At 38.6% G+C, this 16,600-nt stretch overlaps 1 protein-coding gene across 2 annotated transcripts in view; it reads left to right on the forward strand.

Moving 5' to 3' along the window:
• LOC149155570 (stromal processing peptidase, chloroplastic-like) overlaps positions 1 to 16,600 on the forward strand; it is a 308,857-nt gene that overhangs the window by 236,551 nt on the left and 55,706 nt on the right. For both annotated transcript variants that reach the window (XM_089445727.1, XM_089445728.1), the window contains exons 19-21: positions 1,812 to 1,950; positions 2,348 to 2,468; positions 2,592 to 2,672. In XM_089445727.1, the coding sequence (XP_089301853.1) occupies positions 1,812 to 1,950; positions 2,348 to 2,468; positions 2,592 to 2,672 (341 nt within the window). The remainder of the gene's footprint in view (positions 1 to 1,811; positions 1,951 to 2,347; positions 2,469 to 2,591; positions 2,673 to 16,600) is intronic.

Genomic DNA, 16,600 nt, shown 5'->3' on the forward strand with positions numbered 1-16,600 from the left:
GATGCATTTTGACATTTGCGGCTTATTCTTGGATATTTCTTGGAGTTATTCTTTGAATAATGGAAGGAATTATTGCATGTTGTCTTGTAAGTGCTCTTTATTGTTGAATATCTGTTTTTCTATGTCTAATGTATGGAATTATTGATTCTAGGTCATGGTAAAATTATGCCCTATGTTTTTGAGAATTAATTGAATTGCTATTTAGATGAATATTGCATACATTACTCATGTATAACATGTGATAAATAGTCCTAGTGGTGAACTAATTCTAGCTCTCCCATAAAAATCCATTTTTCATTGTGGGTAAATGGTTGAAATTTACTCGCTATGGTATCAAATTTTGGCATCCTTGAAAACAAGTTTAGCTAGATTCTCCCAAGGAACAAGGCACTAGTCCAACTTGTTGGTGGTCAATCTCATATTTTATCCATCCTTTCTCTCTCGTAAATGTGGTCCTTTCAAGGCTAGAGAAGAGAACTAGGGCTTAGTGTGAATTTCTACGGAGGAAGGATTTTGGTGTCTAGAGAGCCTAAACATAAAGAGGGCACAGTTTGCCACAAAACCTATAAGTTTGGTGGGCATCCAGTCCATTTTCATCCATAAATTCTCTTGCCCTAGGTGTTTTCCCTAAGAGGGAAACCCTAGTTTTTGTTCCCTCAACTTAAGGAATTTCTTGAAGGTTTCATGAGCCTTGGCTTAGCTAATACACATTGCAAGAAATCTTTTTTCCTTGCCTTCACGTTGAGTTACTCCAATACTTGTCTAATCTATCAAACCCTAGGTCTTGTGCCCTTATTTCTAGGACTCTTCATAGAAAGCGAATTGCTTTCTTGTGAAGCCTTGAACTTAAATTGTGTCTATCATGAAGACCTCCTAGTGAGATCATTTCATATGTTAACCCTAAAATACCTGTCATGACTCATAAGTGATCTCTTAGGTACTGAGAATCCTTCCATTGGTGGAACTCTGTAAAGAGCAGGGGGTTTTGGCTGTGGTGACAGTGGACCACTACTCCATTGTTGCTTCTTTGTCTAGTTTACACCTCTCCAAGGCCTGCTAGATTTTGTGGCAATATGTACAATTAAAGAATGTATAAAACCACATGAAATGACCAAAAATGAGAAGTACAGAGTATGTCTGCTGCTGGAGAGTAGATTCCATAGCATATGAAAACTTTAAGTGTGTTGCATCAACAGAGAAATAATTGCATGTGTTTAGAGACCATGAACAGTGTTAAGGCATAATGTACTGGAACACCTTTAATATGATCACGATTTCAATTTTATGAGCACTTTAAATGTGTGAAGAACCTGTAGTTATATCAGCAGTGCATAAAGAACCATCACATTTTTCATCATTTGAAAAAATACTTGGATGGTAGCAGCAGGGTGGAAAATCTCAACAGAGATCAAATAACGCATCATTCATCCAAATATGCCAACAAGATAGTGAAAGAGCCTTGGGATAATGTGCAAAAGTTATTGAGTCTGGTTATAGTGTCCGGTTATCGTTTTTAAATTTCAGATCTATCATGTAGTTTGAATGTGTTTTGGCTATATTAAAGGTCTTGTAATATGTAATTGTAGAATTTTCTTCATTGATTATCATAAAAATTGCCCTGTGGATATGCAAATATTGGTAAAATCTTTTTAATACCCCACAAAAGAGAATACTGAATCAATTTGGAAGGTGTTGTGTGAGTTGTCCCTTTCTCACAATTTTAGATGTTAAAATATGCAAGAAAATAAATTTCATATTTTTTATGCCAATTTTTTTCAGAGAATCTCACTTTAAAACATTCTGTATTTCAGAGGAACAAGCATCATCACTTGTTACTGATGATATGGAAATGATAGATGCTGGCGATAGCAAATTGCCTTGGAAGAAGCAAAGTCATCCATTGTATTGCTGCGTGACACTATCACTCCTGGCAGAAATTATTAATTCTAGGTATATAAATTACATTATTGTCAAAGAGTACCATCACTTCTGGAAAAAATTCTTAATTTTAGTATATAAATTATATAGTTTTTAAACACCTCTGACTGAGACATGGAATAACTGCTGTGAGTATCAGCATTGTATTTGCACAGGAATTGACAAACTTAAGAGTAGGAGAGAATCTTATGCCTGCAACATAAAAAAATTATTTGTTGAAGCTCTCTCCATAACTGATGAAGTTCATTTATTTATGAAAGTATTTTTATGCTAAACATACCTCCCCAACAAGCTCCAATTGAGCCTTTATTTTTTTCACAATGGTGTAGAACTATTATTGAATGAATTTGATGTATGCCATGCTTTCAGGTTTGCACAGTGCCTGACTAATTATGTCTCCGTTTGACAGGCTTTTTACAACAGTAAGAGATACTTTAGGCTTAACTTACGATGTTTCCTTTGAGCTGAGCCTTTTGGATAGGCTGAAATTTGGATGGTTCGTTATTTCAGTAACTTCGACGCCAGCCAAAGTATGTAGCATCTATTTTTATTTAAGAAATCTTCTTTTTCCTTCTATCTTTTGAGGATTTCATATACTCAATCCTGAGATTACCACATTATAACCAATTAATAGTAGTGATTTTATGTGGCAGGTTTACAGAGCTGTGGATGCATGTAAAAGTGTTCTAAGAGGGCTACATGGTAACAAGATAACTCAGAGAGAATTGGATAGGGTACCATCTTTCTCTCTCCACCCATTATTTCTTTCCTCAAGAGGAAGTAAATTTAACTCACATCCCAGATATGGCATGGTGAGAACTAAAGGAATGCTGAAAAATGTAAATAAGAGGACAAATGAGAATATTAATGGGAAGGATTAATGAACTTGAAGAAACAAATCAAATACTAGAAGTGCAGAAAAATTGCAGTAGACAATGATAAAATGTTATATAATAATTGAAACATGCAAATGCTAGGCAAGGGAAGGGCCTGGAAAGAAGGTGATGGCATAGTGATGATAGACTAGTACAAAAGAGTGGAAGAAAACATGTAGAAGCAATTAGACCTATCAGACCTCACACAGAGAAGACATAAATTTGAGTGTTTTGTAGCTTTCAGTACAATTAAATCTTCAAAGTATATTCAAAACAAGACCCTATATACATTCCTCCTGCATGCCTTCAGCTGGGAATTATGGGATTTTTCATACAAAAACCCAATGAACAAAGAAACCTGGAACATAAAAGAGGAAGTGAGAAAATACTTTTTGATAATAAAATGAAGGGAGCAGAAGTCATTTTATTAGTAAAGGATTGGCATAGACCCTAAAATGGTTTAAATGTACTTCAAGTCATTAATGCAACACTAAAGCATGTATATTAAGTTAATGTAGTGAATAATATTATTCAATGTTGCAAAAATCGTTATTGGGATTAATTTGGCGAGGGGAAAAAATCGGAAAAAATTGGGAAATAATTGGGAAAAAATCATAAAATACAAAAATTTTATTTTATTTTTCAATTTTTTTGATATCTAAAGCATCTACAACATAGAATAAATACATTGACACATAAATATGATAAAAGAACTAATAATATATAAGATGTGTAATATCATTTCTAGTGCTACATCACACATAACAGTGAATTATGTCCTAAATAGTCAGTCCTGACTCCTGAGTCCCAACTCAGCCTCAAAATATCAACAAAAAATTATAATAATGTATCTCATATCATGAGTCATAATGTCATATACAATGAAATGAACCAAACAACTAATACTACTGATTTCCTCTGCCTCTCTTGCGAGAAAATGCAATAGCTTTCCCTCTAGATGTAGATGCTGATGGAGTTGGCAGTGGACTCTGCTGTACTCTAGAAGCTGAAGAACTAGGAGCTATAGGAGGTAGACCACGTCCTGTACTAGTGACAGGGGTAGCCTGGGTAGGTTGTGTCACTTCCTCCTCCTCGTCAAAAAATCGGCACAATTGAAAAAAAAATTCAAGTTTTTTTTTTTTTTTTGAAAAAATCGGGATTTAATCCCGATTTTTCAAAATGAAAAAATCACTGAATTAATCATGTGATATTATCGGGAAAATGAAAAAAATCGCGATTTTTCGATGTTATCACGATTTTCGCAACACTGATATTATTAATATATTAATAATAAAAGACATGTTGATAGGCAAAATTGTCCTATTTGCAACAGGGGATCATCACCCTATCAATGTTGATTTTTGTGTAGGATTGGGAGGTATTCCTGCATGCCTAAGTCGGCTTGATGAACTATGAAGAATTAAAAGAAAAATTTATTTTTGGGGCACCAAGTTGGCCCAGGAAGACAAGTCAGCCTAACACATGAAAGAGTGCATACCTTGGGTAATTTTACCCCCATTCGATTAGTATATATAGATGATGTGTCATTTCATTTTCTTTACCAACGTAGAGCAAGAAGGACTATTCTTGTGTGGAGAGCTCGTAACCAAGAAGCCGCAACAAAGGATAGTTTGTGGATAGCCAAGGAAGATTAGTAGAGCCTCAGTTAACAAGCAAAGAAGGTCTAGCTTTTGTGGTTGAAAGAGGACCGAGGCAGCTATTTGGGGGGCTGACCGAAGGTATTAGGCAGCCACAGGCTGCATGGCCAAAAAATTAATTGTTTGACCAATGTTGATTTGCTAGAGTTTGACCAAGTTTGAGTAGTATTTTTGACATGGATTTTGGCATAGATTTCTAGACAAATTGGATTTGTAAACCTTGTTGAAGAATAATTTCTCTTAAAGAAAAGTTGTTGGGTTTTCTCCCAAGATTGGGTTTCCCAAGGTAAAAACACTCTCTATTGTGCATGGCTGTGAAAGAAAGAAAGAAAGAAATTATTTTAACGTCCACGAGGCTAAAGATAGCCTATGGGACAGATTGCTTTTTCATCTGCTTGATGTATTCGGCCCTTTTTTTGTGAAGCTTCACAATAAATGCTCCCGTCTTCTCGACAAACCCCTCGTTAAATAGATTATCCCAAGAGCTAGCTGCCAGCGTATCTGCATAATTTTCCCTGTTGTCTTTGAAGGCCTCACATTCTAAAATGAAATGTTTTTCTGTTTCCACTTTTCCGGAAGAACAAAAAATGCATACCCTTTCCTCCCACACTTCCTTTGGCCTTTTCCAGCGCCCTGTTTCACAACGGAGTTGATGAGAATTAGTTCTTAACTGAGCAATAAGAATTTTGGTTCTCCAAGAGATATTGGCCTCTATGTATGCTTTTGGTTGATGATTATGAGTGGGATTAAACACTTCAATATAGTAATTTTTTTTTCTTCCTAGCTCCTTCTCCCAAGTACGTTTGTGGAACTTTTCCATAACAAAAGTTTTTAGCTCTTTGCTGTTTATGGGGCACGCGTTCAAGCAAATATCCCATTTACTAAACCATTTGTTATTTTGTTGCATCCAAGTTTTTTTGCTCTTGCACAATCTATCATTAAAGACAACCTTAGGCCATCTACCCTCTTCCATTTGCTCAATTTTTTTTAAATAACTTATGACTCGCACCATAGCAATTGCTTCAATAGGAGCAGCCCCTGTTTCACTTAACAAGATATCATAAGGCACTGCACTTTTAATCTTAAATTTGTTTGTGATCAAACGCTTCTGAATTTTCTCAATTTGTCTCCACTGCATGTTGGAAGTACTGCTAGCCCACAGTTCACAACCATATAGAATCACTGGAATCACTAGAAGCCCAAAAAGAGTTTGAGTGGTCTTCCAGTCCCATAACTCTGCCTCTCTACACCTATTTTGAAAAGCATAAAATGCTTTCCAACCCCCCAAAGTTCTTTTCTTTCTACAACCATTCCAGCTTAGGTTTTTGTTGAAGTCAACTCCGAGGTATTTGTATTCCGCAACTTCTTCCAGAATGTTTCCTTCAAAGTAGAACTTATGTTGGTTATGTTTTCTTTTCTTAGAAAAGACCACTACTTTTGTTTTGCTGATATTGACTTGCATCCCCACACTTCTACAAAAATGCTCAAGGGATAGTAAGTGCTCTTGCAAACCAAGCGCCGATTTAGCAATCAGAATAAGGTCATCTGCATACAAAAGAAGCCTTATAACAAACTTGCACAAATAGATACCATCACCCCCTTGCGAATTTAACCACTCCTCAAGCTTGTCGATATATAAACCAAAAAGGGTAGGAGACAGTGGGCAACCTTGCTTGACCCCGATATCGCTTCTAAAACTTTCAGAAATGCCTGCCGAAGTTCTAATTTTGACTTTCACCTCTTCATACAGCCTATGCACAGCTGCTCTCAAATGTTTAGGAACCCCAAGTTCCTCCATTCTTTGCCAAAGTTTATCCCTAGGAACTGAGTCAAACGCTTTTCTGAAATCAACAAAGCAACAAAAGACTTCTTCCTTATTCTCCCAAACTTTTTCAATGATGTGCCTTAAAGTTATGCAATGATCAACTGTTGAATGCTTAGGTCTAAAACCTGCTTGCCCTTTGGCACGTTTATTTCTTTCTTCTGCCCACTTGCTAATTTTGTTTTCTAGCATGCTTCCAAATAGCTTTGCAAACAAAGGGTTTATCATGATGGTCCTATAATTGGAGGGATTATTGATGTCACCGCTCTTGAAAAGAGGTATTGCCAGACTAGTTGTCCAATCTGTGGGGAGCCCTCGTTGTATGATGTTGTTGAAGATTTTTGTAATGTGAGGTGCAAGGATCTTTGAGCCCCACTTTAGATATTCTGCTTGGAGTTCAGCTAAGTCTTTTGCTTTTCCAACACCCAACTTCTTGATACCCATCTCTACCTCTTGTACCGTGAAGAGTTTAGTATCCGTGTTGACCAAGGGGGGAGGGTCAGCCTTGGGAACCTGCTCATAGAGTTGTCTTGCATAGTCAAACCATTTAGAAGCTGTAATATTATTTCCAACTTGTATCTTTTTCGGTTGGAGTTCCTTCCAAAATAATTTGGGATTATTTTTCCCAAGGAAGATTAGTTCTTCCCTCCTTGAAACCATGAAATCAGCCTTTTTCTTGCTTAATAAATGCTTGTAAGATTTGAGCTTTATGTTGTCCTTGTTTGACTCTTTCCAGATTCTCCTTGCCTTTTTGCATTCCTCGTCAAACCAAGCATTAACCGGAAAGCAATTTGTTTCAGACTTCTTAATTTTTGTTCTCTTGCACTTTGCAAGTGCGCATTGAATTAAATGTGTTAATTCATGACCATGAAGGCTGTGAGTTGTAATTTTCTCCTTCTCAAAGAGCCTCTCTAACGTCATTTTGAAGGTATTACAATTTTCTGGTGTCAAAAGAATTCTGCCCTGTGGGAGATTTTGTTGGACATGCTGAATTTTTGACTCTAATTGTTTCTTTCCAATCCAAGAGAAACATAAATAAATTGGCTTGTGATCTGATTTCAAATCCCACAGCTGATCTCCAACCAGAACTTTGTCCATTTTCTCACACAAACCATGCGAGCAAATTACATAATCTACCACACTTGCTCCATTGTAAGTATTGCAAGTGAAATTACCGGACTTTGCCCATCTAGTTAAGCCATTACAAATGACTAAATCAAAGGCCCCACATAGAGTAAGCAATTGTTCACCAAAGAGATTGCAGCCCTTGTCCTCTGAAATTCTTTCCCACTGATGATTGCTTTCTTCTGTAAGCCAAATAGGGTCACAATCATCTTTACAACAAAGAATGCTAGCTTGCTCACTTGCAGTCCTAGCATTGAAATCACCCACTATAAGGACTTCACCTAGCTGAGAATATGTTGCAATATCCGCTTTTAAAGCTGCAAATGGATCTTTGTGGTCAAGCCCTCTACCTTTGTAGATTTTTGAGACCTGTGGCGCAAAATAGCATGCTGCAATTCTGATGTGGTTTCCATTTTCTGATATTTTGAACCAAATGAATTGCTTATTTGAGTCTTCTTTTTCTAACTGAATGAGACGACCTTCTTTCTCCCTTACTAAAACCATGATACCCCCGTGCCCTTTGCCATTCCCTGCTGCCTTGTTCCACACTGCCATCTTCCAGTATCCTTCAAACAAAGGTGTCTTGCACCCTTCATGCTCATGTGTTTCTATGAGGCAAATTATGTCTCTATTTTCCGCAACAGGCCCTAACCCAGGTCCTCGTCTCCATGGGTAACCTCTGCAGTTCCAACAAACTAAGCTCAAGGAAACCTGGGTATGACTTGATTGCTATTTATTTTGACGTGCAAGACTCACATTTGAGTCTTTGTCCCTGTTTTCCCATACTGACCTTGCTTTCTGATTTCCTGTTGAAGAGTTTGTTGCCTCTTCTTTATTACCATCTTGCTGCTCTGTTTTGGAAGGAGGTCCAAATTGCGCTATCACAGCTTTGCCTTTATAAATCCATGCTCTCTTTCCTTCATCTCTTGCTGCCCTAACCTTTAAAATTTCCTCTCTTCTTTCCTCTTGTTGTTTTATAGTTAAATCTTCTTCTAGGAAAAAACGGGAACCCCTCAAGAGATGCTTCTTGCTTAGAATAATATATTTATCACGTGAGCTAGGCATAATGACTTTTATGGGCCTCGCTCTCTCCCTGTTAAACTTACCCACCCTCCATGCTTGGTATATTTGTCCTTGCCATAGCAACTTGTCTTTCAAGAAGTCTCTTGCAAGGTCAAGAGTACATTCATTTTTTCCATAGTCTTTCACCCCTTTAATAATTATGTTTGCTGCCCTATTTTGTCTTTCCTTGCCTTCACTATCTTGCATGTTGTCAACCTTATTAGCAGAATTACTAATAACTTGAGCCCAAGTTTTGGAAACTTTGGTGGAATCTTCTTTCATTTCTTCTCTTGCGTTCTCTTCATGGCTGTTGATTTGGACAATCATTTTCCCTTTATCCTGGGATGATTTCACATTCACCACCTCTGTACTTTCCACTACAGATTTCTTTACATTTTGCACATCCACCTTCATGCGTTGCCATTCTGTCTTCCCTATCAGGAGAGCTTCCTGTAGCAATGCCACTTGTTCTTCTAAAATTTTATTGCTTTCTGCTAACACCTTGTTCTCAGCCATTATTATATGAATTTTATGATCTCTTTCCTGCCCTTTAGCTTCTAAAACCTCCAACCTTTGTTTTGCATTTAACAATTCTTTCACATAAAGATCAGATGACCAGGTGAGAGGTGTGGATGTGGGACTATATAAGGCAAAATCATCAATGGTTTTTCCTTTGGGATTTTTGTTGCCACGTGCTTGTGGGGGAGACTTGTTTGGGTGCTTTTTGCGAGGGAGTTTCTTCCTTGTTTGCTCCCATTTTAGACGAGCTATTCTTCGTTTTAAAATGCCCCGATATTGTTTGGCATTGACCCAAACCCACTTCCCAGCTTTGGCGGATGATGCAATTTTCACTTGTCCTAAATCATTTGTCTCCACATGTTCTGAAATTTCTGGTTTCTTTGTCATGTTTGAATGCATTTGTTGTTGCTTGCTTGCTGCTCAATACTTCTGCTGCGTAAAAAACTCTCTGCTTTCACACTGCTCACTGTTTGCTGCTCAACAACACACAGCGCAGCGCCTCCCAAGATTGGACGATCTTCACTGTTTCTGCTGCATTTACTGTTGATATTTTATGTGTATAATTTCTTAATGATATCCATGGTACACGATAAATTGATTGAAGATCATTATGTAGTAATTATCAGATCAAAAAAATGTTTTCTGTTGTGTACCTTGTAGACAATTCAACATGGTATCGAAGCTTTGTTGAAAGAGCAACCATTGAAGTCAGCCTAAGAGACAATGTGTTCAATAGTTGACTAGATTTTAGATCTCTTTCCAAATAGTGTCAAGTCTCAGAATGGAAGACAGGTTGGATGGTGTTACAAATATTCAGGAGGAAGTTATTATAGAGTCAGAGGGTTCTAAGGGGAAAGTCCTTGTTTTTTCTCTTTCAGATTCCATTACGAATAGTGATATTTGGTTGGTGGACAATGGTGCTTCTAGACACATGACATGTTTTCAAGATTCTCTCACCTATCTGAGTGAGAAGGGGGACTATAGATTATTAGGACAACCACCTTAGGCATGGGTGCCCAAGGAGAAGAAGAAAAAAGATATGTCAAAGTCAAGTGCCCCATTTGGCATAATTTTGGACACTATGCCTCCCAGCGTTTTGAGAAGAAAAGGAAGAGAAAGAAGCATGCATCAATAATCACTGCTGCTGATGATGCCGATGGGTGTCCAACGCAATAAAAGTCACATATTTGTCAGAATGGAAGTTGACAATCCTCAACAGTTTCTTCCTAAATCAAGAGATAAGTACTTCCAGTTATATTTCTCTCTCTTGATTATTATTATTATTATTATTTTATTTTGGTCAGCGTCTTGTGCTTGTATTCTTTGTTTGGTTATAATTTTTCATCCATGGCCTCTTAAATGGAGTTTGTAGAAAGGAAGAATAGGTCCATAATGGATACTGCCAACGCAATAATTGATGCAACATATGGCAGTACAAGCGTTTTTTGTGTCAACAGGGATCTCCCAGAAAGAGGAGTGGACTACGAGGACTTTTTTTGCTCCAGTCCCTAGGTGGCCAGGTTCTTGGGCTTGAGCATAGAATGACCATGAATGATTGATGTTCAAGAGGGAGGATTGTATAAACATCTAGGATTCTGCCAGATGACCAAAAGAGCTTTCAGTTCAGAGGGAGCAGACAATCAAGCAGAGTGGAAGGAGCAGCCTTGCAAGAAGATGTCATGGGTTGAGACTGCTTGGCAAGATGCTCAGAGACAAGTCATGTCTAGGAGTTGTTTGCCTTCTATGAAGGGACCATGCTAGACAACTGAATATGCTTCAGCGATAGAGGGAGCAACAATGGTAGGAGGGTTTGTTTCTCTGACAAAGGGAGCAACTAGGATTGCCACATGAGGATTTGCTTTAGTGTCATCACCCAATCAGGGTGACCAGGAAGAAGTTGTGGTGATGGATCTAGTGAACGAAGCTAACTAGCTTATGGTTGAGCGAAGGCATGCAACAAAGCATATGTTGAGGCACTTAGGTGGTGCAGTTGGATATGGTTTGGGATATGTATCAAGTGATGAAGTGAGGCTGCAGGGATATGCTAATTTAGTTTGGGCCAGGAGTGCAAAGGAGCAAAAGGCACCTTCGGGTGTTGCTTTAGCTTGGGATTGGCTATGATTTCCTGGTTTAGCGGGGGGAAGCAGACCTATGTTGCGCTCAATACAATAGAGGTAGAGTATATCACAACTAATGTCGCAAGTTGTGAAGCAGTGTGGCTTCGAAAGCTTCTTGCAGGACTCTTTGATCAAGCCTTTGTCTAGAGCAAAGTTTGTATACTTTAGAGACAAGCTTGGTGTCATACAAATTGTTGATTTGGGGTAGCATCGGATGTGCTCTAAGTCTAAAATTTTGCAAGGAGGCTTGGGCACAGGTAATCCAAAGAACCTAGAAAGTGTGTTGGAGAATTCCACCTTGAAGTGATTTTATTAAAATAATTAATATTTTTAATGGGGTTCCTAAGTCTAAACTTAGGAAATTAAAATATTAATCAGTATTAATCTAATAAGGGGTGAAACTTCTAGAAAAAGTCCCGGATTAAGCCAAAACGATCTGAGCCTTTGATGATGTTTTAATCTAGGCCGTTGGTTGTCCAACATGAAGATATAAGAAGGGGCTTGAGGGTCATTTGGAAAACACACAGAGAGATTGAGGAAATTGTTTTTCTGAAGTGAGAAGTTTTGAGGAGGAAAAATCAATTGAAAAAATCTTGCAGTAGAGGGGTAGTGAGAATCCGAGAGAAGGAATTTCTGGAGAGTACAAGGCAGAGAGGACAAAAGACGTCTAGAGGAAAGCTGATGCTCGCTTGCGTAGTGTTGACGCAGAGGCAGTGCAGTCAATGAGGGGAAGTCAAGTTTCTGCTGAGGGAATTCAAAGTTCAGTTGCTGGAAGCCAGGGTGTGAGTTTGGGAGCAGGAAAGTTGATTTCTCAGCCAAAAGAGGATCTAGAGCAGAGAGGCAGCGTAATACCCAGAGGGGTAACACAGGAGTTACCCAGGGTGATGTAGTTCTGTGCAGATGCCATGCAGAGGGTGATGCAGAGCCTCTAGAGCTGTAGGATCAACCACTGATTCTCTAGTGACAGGGTGAGATAATTTCACCAGTCTTTTGTCCAGTATTTTCTTTGTAAAGGATTGCTAGTTGAGCATCCCAGATTTGTACTCAGAATTTTCTCCTACATAATAATAAACACTCAGAGCTGCTCTCCAAAAATAACGATGTCCTATGTGTTGCATTATTCTTTCTTGCTCAATATTTTGTTTCTGCAAATATATTAATTAAGTGAAGGCTGCAGAGGTATTTACTTCGAAATTTACTGTAGAAGACTGTAGATAACTTGTATGATTTAATCAAGTAGGAGAAGTAACATCAATTTGCTGCAGTAGGGATTCTAGTGTGAGAAGTCTAAACTTAGGAAAATTAAATTATTAATGGGTATTAATCTAAACTGGGGTGAAACTTCTAGAAAAAGCCATGGATCAAGTCAAATCAATCTGAGCCTTTGATTATGTTTTAATGTAGGCCATTGGTTGTCCAACAGGAAGATATAAGAAGGGGCTTGAGGGTCATTTGGAAAACACATAGAGAGATTGAGGAAATCGATTTTCTGAAGTGAGAAGTTGTTAGGAGGAAAATCGACTCAGGTGATTTCTTGCAGTAGAGGGGCAGGGATAGCTTCCAGAGAGAAAGTGTTATGAAACCAGCTCACAAAAAGATAGAAAAGAGAGATCCACGCCTTAGAATTCAGCCTCTTCGAGGGGGCAACCTCCTTTACATTACATAAATGAACAATTCTTGGATGATACAAATGACAAAACCTCCTTTCTATATATAGGAGTCTAAGGAGTCACAATATAATCCAGCCGACCTAACAATAATAATATAAATCCACAAAAATAACAATAGAGGGATTCTATGGGGCACAGAAATAACAATATGGGGGTAATAGGGGCACAACAATATAAATAGGGGGTATAACTACAATAGTAATGGGGTAATCACTAGTATTATAGGGACCCAACATGCCCCTCTCCTTCAAAAAAAGTGTTGTCCTCAACGCATAGTTTTTAAAACTGGAACCGGTGACCGGACCGGTCCACCTAATGAACCGGTTTACCGACCGGAACCGGTCTAACCGGGACTGGTTTGGTCTAAACGAACCGGTTTTAGAAAAATACATTAAATAATTATTTTTTAATGAAAAAAACTATTTTTAAGATTTAAAACCATGATTCCAAGCCAATAGAGACAAAATATGCAAAGATTGTTCATTGATATACCATGTAAAGCCTTAAAGGTGAATATATCAAAATGACACCGAGTGCAATACATATCATCGACAAAATACATAAGCAATGAGGCTCTAAATGGCCACTAGAGTGCAAAAATAAAGCCTACAAACTATGGGGCCAGTGGCCTACTACAAGACTTCAATCTAGACTCTACATATATGATAATAGTAATACTATAATAGTGATCAACATTATCACTTGAAGTTGAAACTTCTCATGAGTCTCAGTCATCATGATCAAACTCAGTTGGTTGAGTCTCGACTCCCAAACTGTGTAGCCACAAACTTCTCTATTGGTTCAGTGACTTGAGTCTCAAACTTCTGAAGGTATTCTGCCCTAATATGCCCTATTATTTCATTTGGTGCTCCACATGGCTTTACATGGCCTCCTATCCCAGCCAAGTGTTGCTTGAACCTGTTAATACCCCCTCCTTGAATGGATTTTTGGCAATATTTGCAGATCATTTTGCCATCAATCATATCACAATGAGCCCATGCAGTATCTTCGGCTTTTGGAGGCATGATGACTCCCTGGATGGTAGATCATAGAAGTGAGAAGTTTATAACACAAAAAAAAAATTCATGGACAGCAGACTCAAATGAGGAATTATCAAGTGCAAATCCTTACCTGGAAATGCTAACTAGCTCCCTTAGCCTCCTCTTGAAGATGGCAACTCCACTGACAGCTACACACTATCTCCAAAATAGCTCCAACTCCAACTCCAACTCCAAGATGACTACTTCAGCAAAAACTCCACACTCTCCAAGCTCACAAACACTCCAAATCAGTTGTGTGAGACAAATGAGAGTGAGAGGGGTCTCTTATAGCAAGTGTGAGGGTGCTTTTGGAGGGAAAATACCTTTCCCTCACCCCCAAAACCCCTAAACCACAAAACCACAGTGCTTTTTGTCATAATTCGGTGGGCTGTCCATAAACCGGCCGGTTTAGGACGGAACCGGCCGGTTTGCTACAAACCGGCCGGTTCCGCCCTAAACCGGCCGGTTTTGACCGGTTAGGGCCAGATTTCGGTCACATGAGGCATCTAACCCGGTTTTTAGGCCGGTTCGGACCGGCCAGGCCTCTAACCGGCCGGTTAGACCGGTTACCGGTTTTTGTGGCCCTTTTTCAAAAAATTGTCCTCAACGCTTGAGTAGTTCTGGATACTTCTGCATAAAATTCTCATCCTCCCATGTGGAATCTTCAGCGGATAAGTTCTTCCACTTGATAAGATACTCTGAAATTGATCGATTTCGTAGCTGTCGAGTTCTTGTTTCTGTGACTGCTTCCGGTTCCAATATAATTTTTCCTTCCTCGTCAAGTTCTGGCAATATTGTTTGAATTGGGAGCTTGTCACCTATAACCTTCTTTAAACATGAAACATGGAAAACTGGGTGCAATCGAGAAGCTGCAGGAAGCTCCAATTTGTATGCCATAGTACCAATCTTTTGCAACACCTTGTACGGACCATAATACTTTGGTGATAATTTATTATCCTTCTTAGCTTGCTTTAGGGACATTTGCTTATATGGTTGTAGCCGTAGGAATACCCAATCACCTACATCAAAACTTCTTTCACTGCGATGTTGATCTGCCTGTTGTTTCATTCTATTTTGTGCCAACACGAGGTTATCCTTTAAGAGTTGGAGGACTTGTTGTTGATGTTCGATGTGATGTTCCACTGCCTGAACCTTAGAATTTTCTCTTAAATATGATGTGATGGATGGTGGTTGATACCCATAAAGTGCCATAAATGGGGTCATTTTTGTTGCTGTATGGAAGGAAGTGTTATACCACCATTCAGCCAGAGGCAACCATTTGACCCATTGTGTCTGTTTATCAGATACAAAGCAACGAAGATATCCTTCCAAACATTTGTTTACTATCTCAGTTTGCCCATCAGATTGAGGATGATAAGATGAGCTATGAGCTAACTGAGTACCAAGACAAGAAAATAATTCTGTCCAAAAATTTCCAGTGAAAATGGGATCTCTGTCACTTACAATAATCTTTGGGTTTCCATGTAGCTTTTGAACTGTTTCCATAAATGCAGTAGAAACTGTACTGGCTTTAAATGGATGTGATAATGCACAAAAGTGTGCATACTTGGTAAGTCTGTCAACTACCACCATGATGACACTCTTTCCCTCAGACTTGGGTAAACCTGTGATAAAATCCATTGAAACCTCCTCCCAACGTTGGCTTGGAATGGATAAAGGTTGTAATAGACCTGGTGTCTTAATTGTTTCAACTTTATTTTGTTGGCAAACCAAACATTCCGCCACAAACTTTTGAATATCTGATTTAAGGCCATCCCAAAAAAATTCCTTCTTAACCCTGTGGTAAGTTTTTAAAAATCCTGAGTGCCCTCCTAAGGGAGAAGTGTGCAATTCCATAAGAATCTTTTGTTTTAGCTGGGAATTCTTACAGAGGTATAAGCGATCTTTGTACCATAACGAATCATTTTGCCAGCTAAATGTATCAGAAGTACTGGAATCTTGTTGTAGCTTTCGAATAAGTGCCCACACTTCTTCGTCATTCTTCCATTCCTCCCTTGCTTCGTTTATCCAATCTGGTTGGATAATAGAAATGGCACACAACAATGCTTCCACATCCTCATCCTTTCTTGAGAGTGCATCTGCCACCACATTTTGCTTCCCTTTTTTGTAGATGATTTCAAAGTCATAACCCAACATCTTTGTGACCCACTTTTGTTGCTCTTCAGAGGATAATCTTTGTTCTAAAAAGTATTTAAGGCTATCATGATCCGTTTTTACCTTGAAGTGTCTTCCCATTAGGTAGGGTCGCCATTTCTTAAGTGCATGGAGTATTGCCAACATTTCCTTCTCATAAATAGCTTTGCTTAAAAACTTTCCCTTGATTGGACGACTTTCAAAAGCAATGGGTCTTTCATCTTGCATTAGAACAGCACCAATTCCATTTCCTGAAGCATCACATTCCACAATAAAGGTTTTTGTGAAGTCCGGTGTAGCTAAGACCGGTGCTTGGCACATTGCCTCTTTAAGATGTTCAAAGGCCTTTGTTGCTTCCGGAGTCCATGAAAATGAATCTTTCTTCAATAATGTTGTTAGAGGTGCTGCTATTCTCCCATAATTCTTAACAAACTTGCGATAATACCCTGTCAACCCAAGAAATCCTCGCAGATGCTTTATGGATGTGGGGATTTTCCATTCCTTAATGGCTTTAATTTTGCTAGGGTCTACCTTAACTCCTTCATGAGATACAATATGACCCAAATATTCCACCTCCTGGACTCCAAAGAAACATTTGGATCTTTTTGCATATAATTGTT

This window comes from Pinus tabuliformis, chromosome 9, assembly GCF_031772625.1.
Source record: "Pinus tabuliformis cultivar Carrire ecotype Pingquan chromosome 9, CPIR1, whole genome shotgun sequence".
NCBI lineage: Eukaryota > Viridiplantae > Streptophyta > Pinopsida > Pinales > Pinaceae > Pinus > Pinus tabuliformis.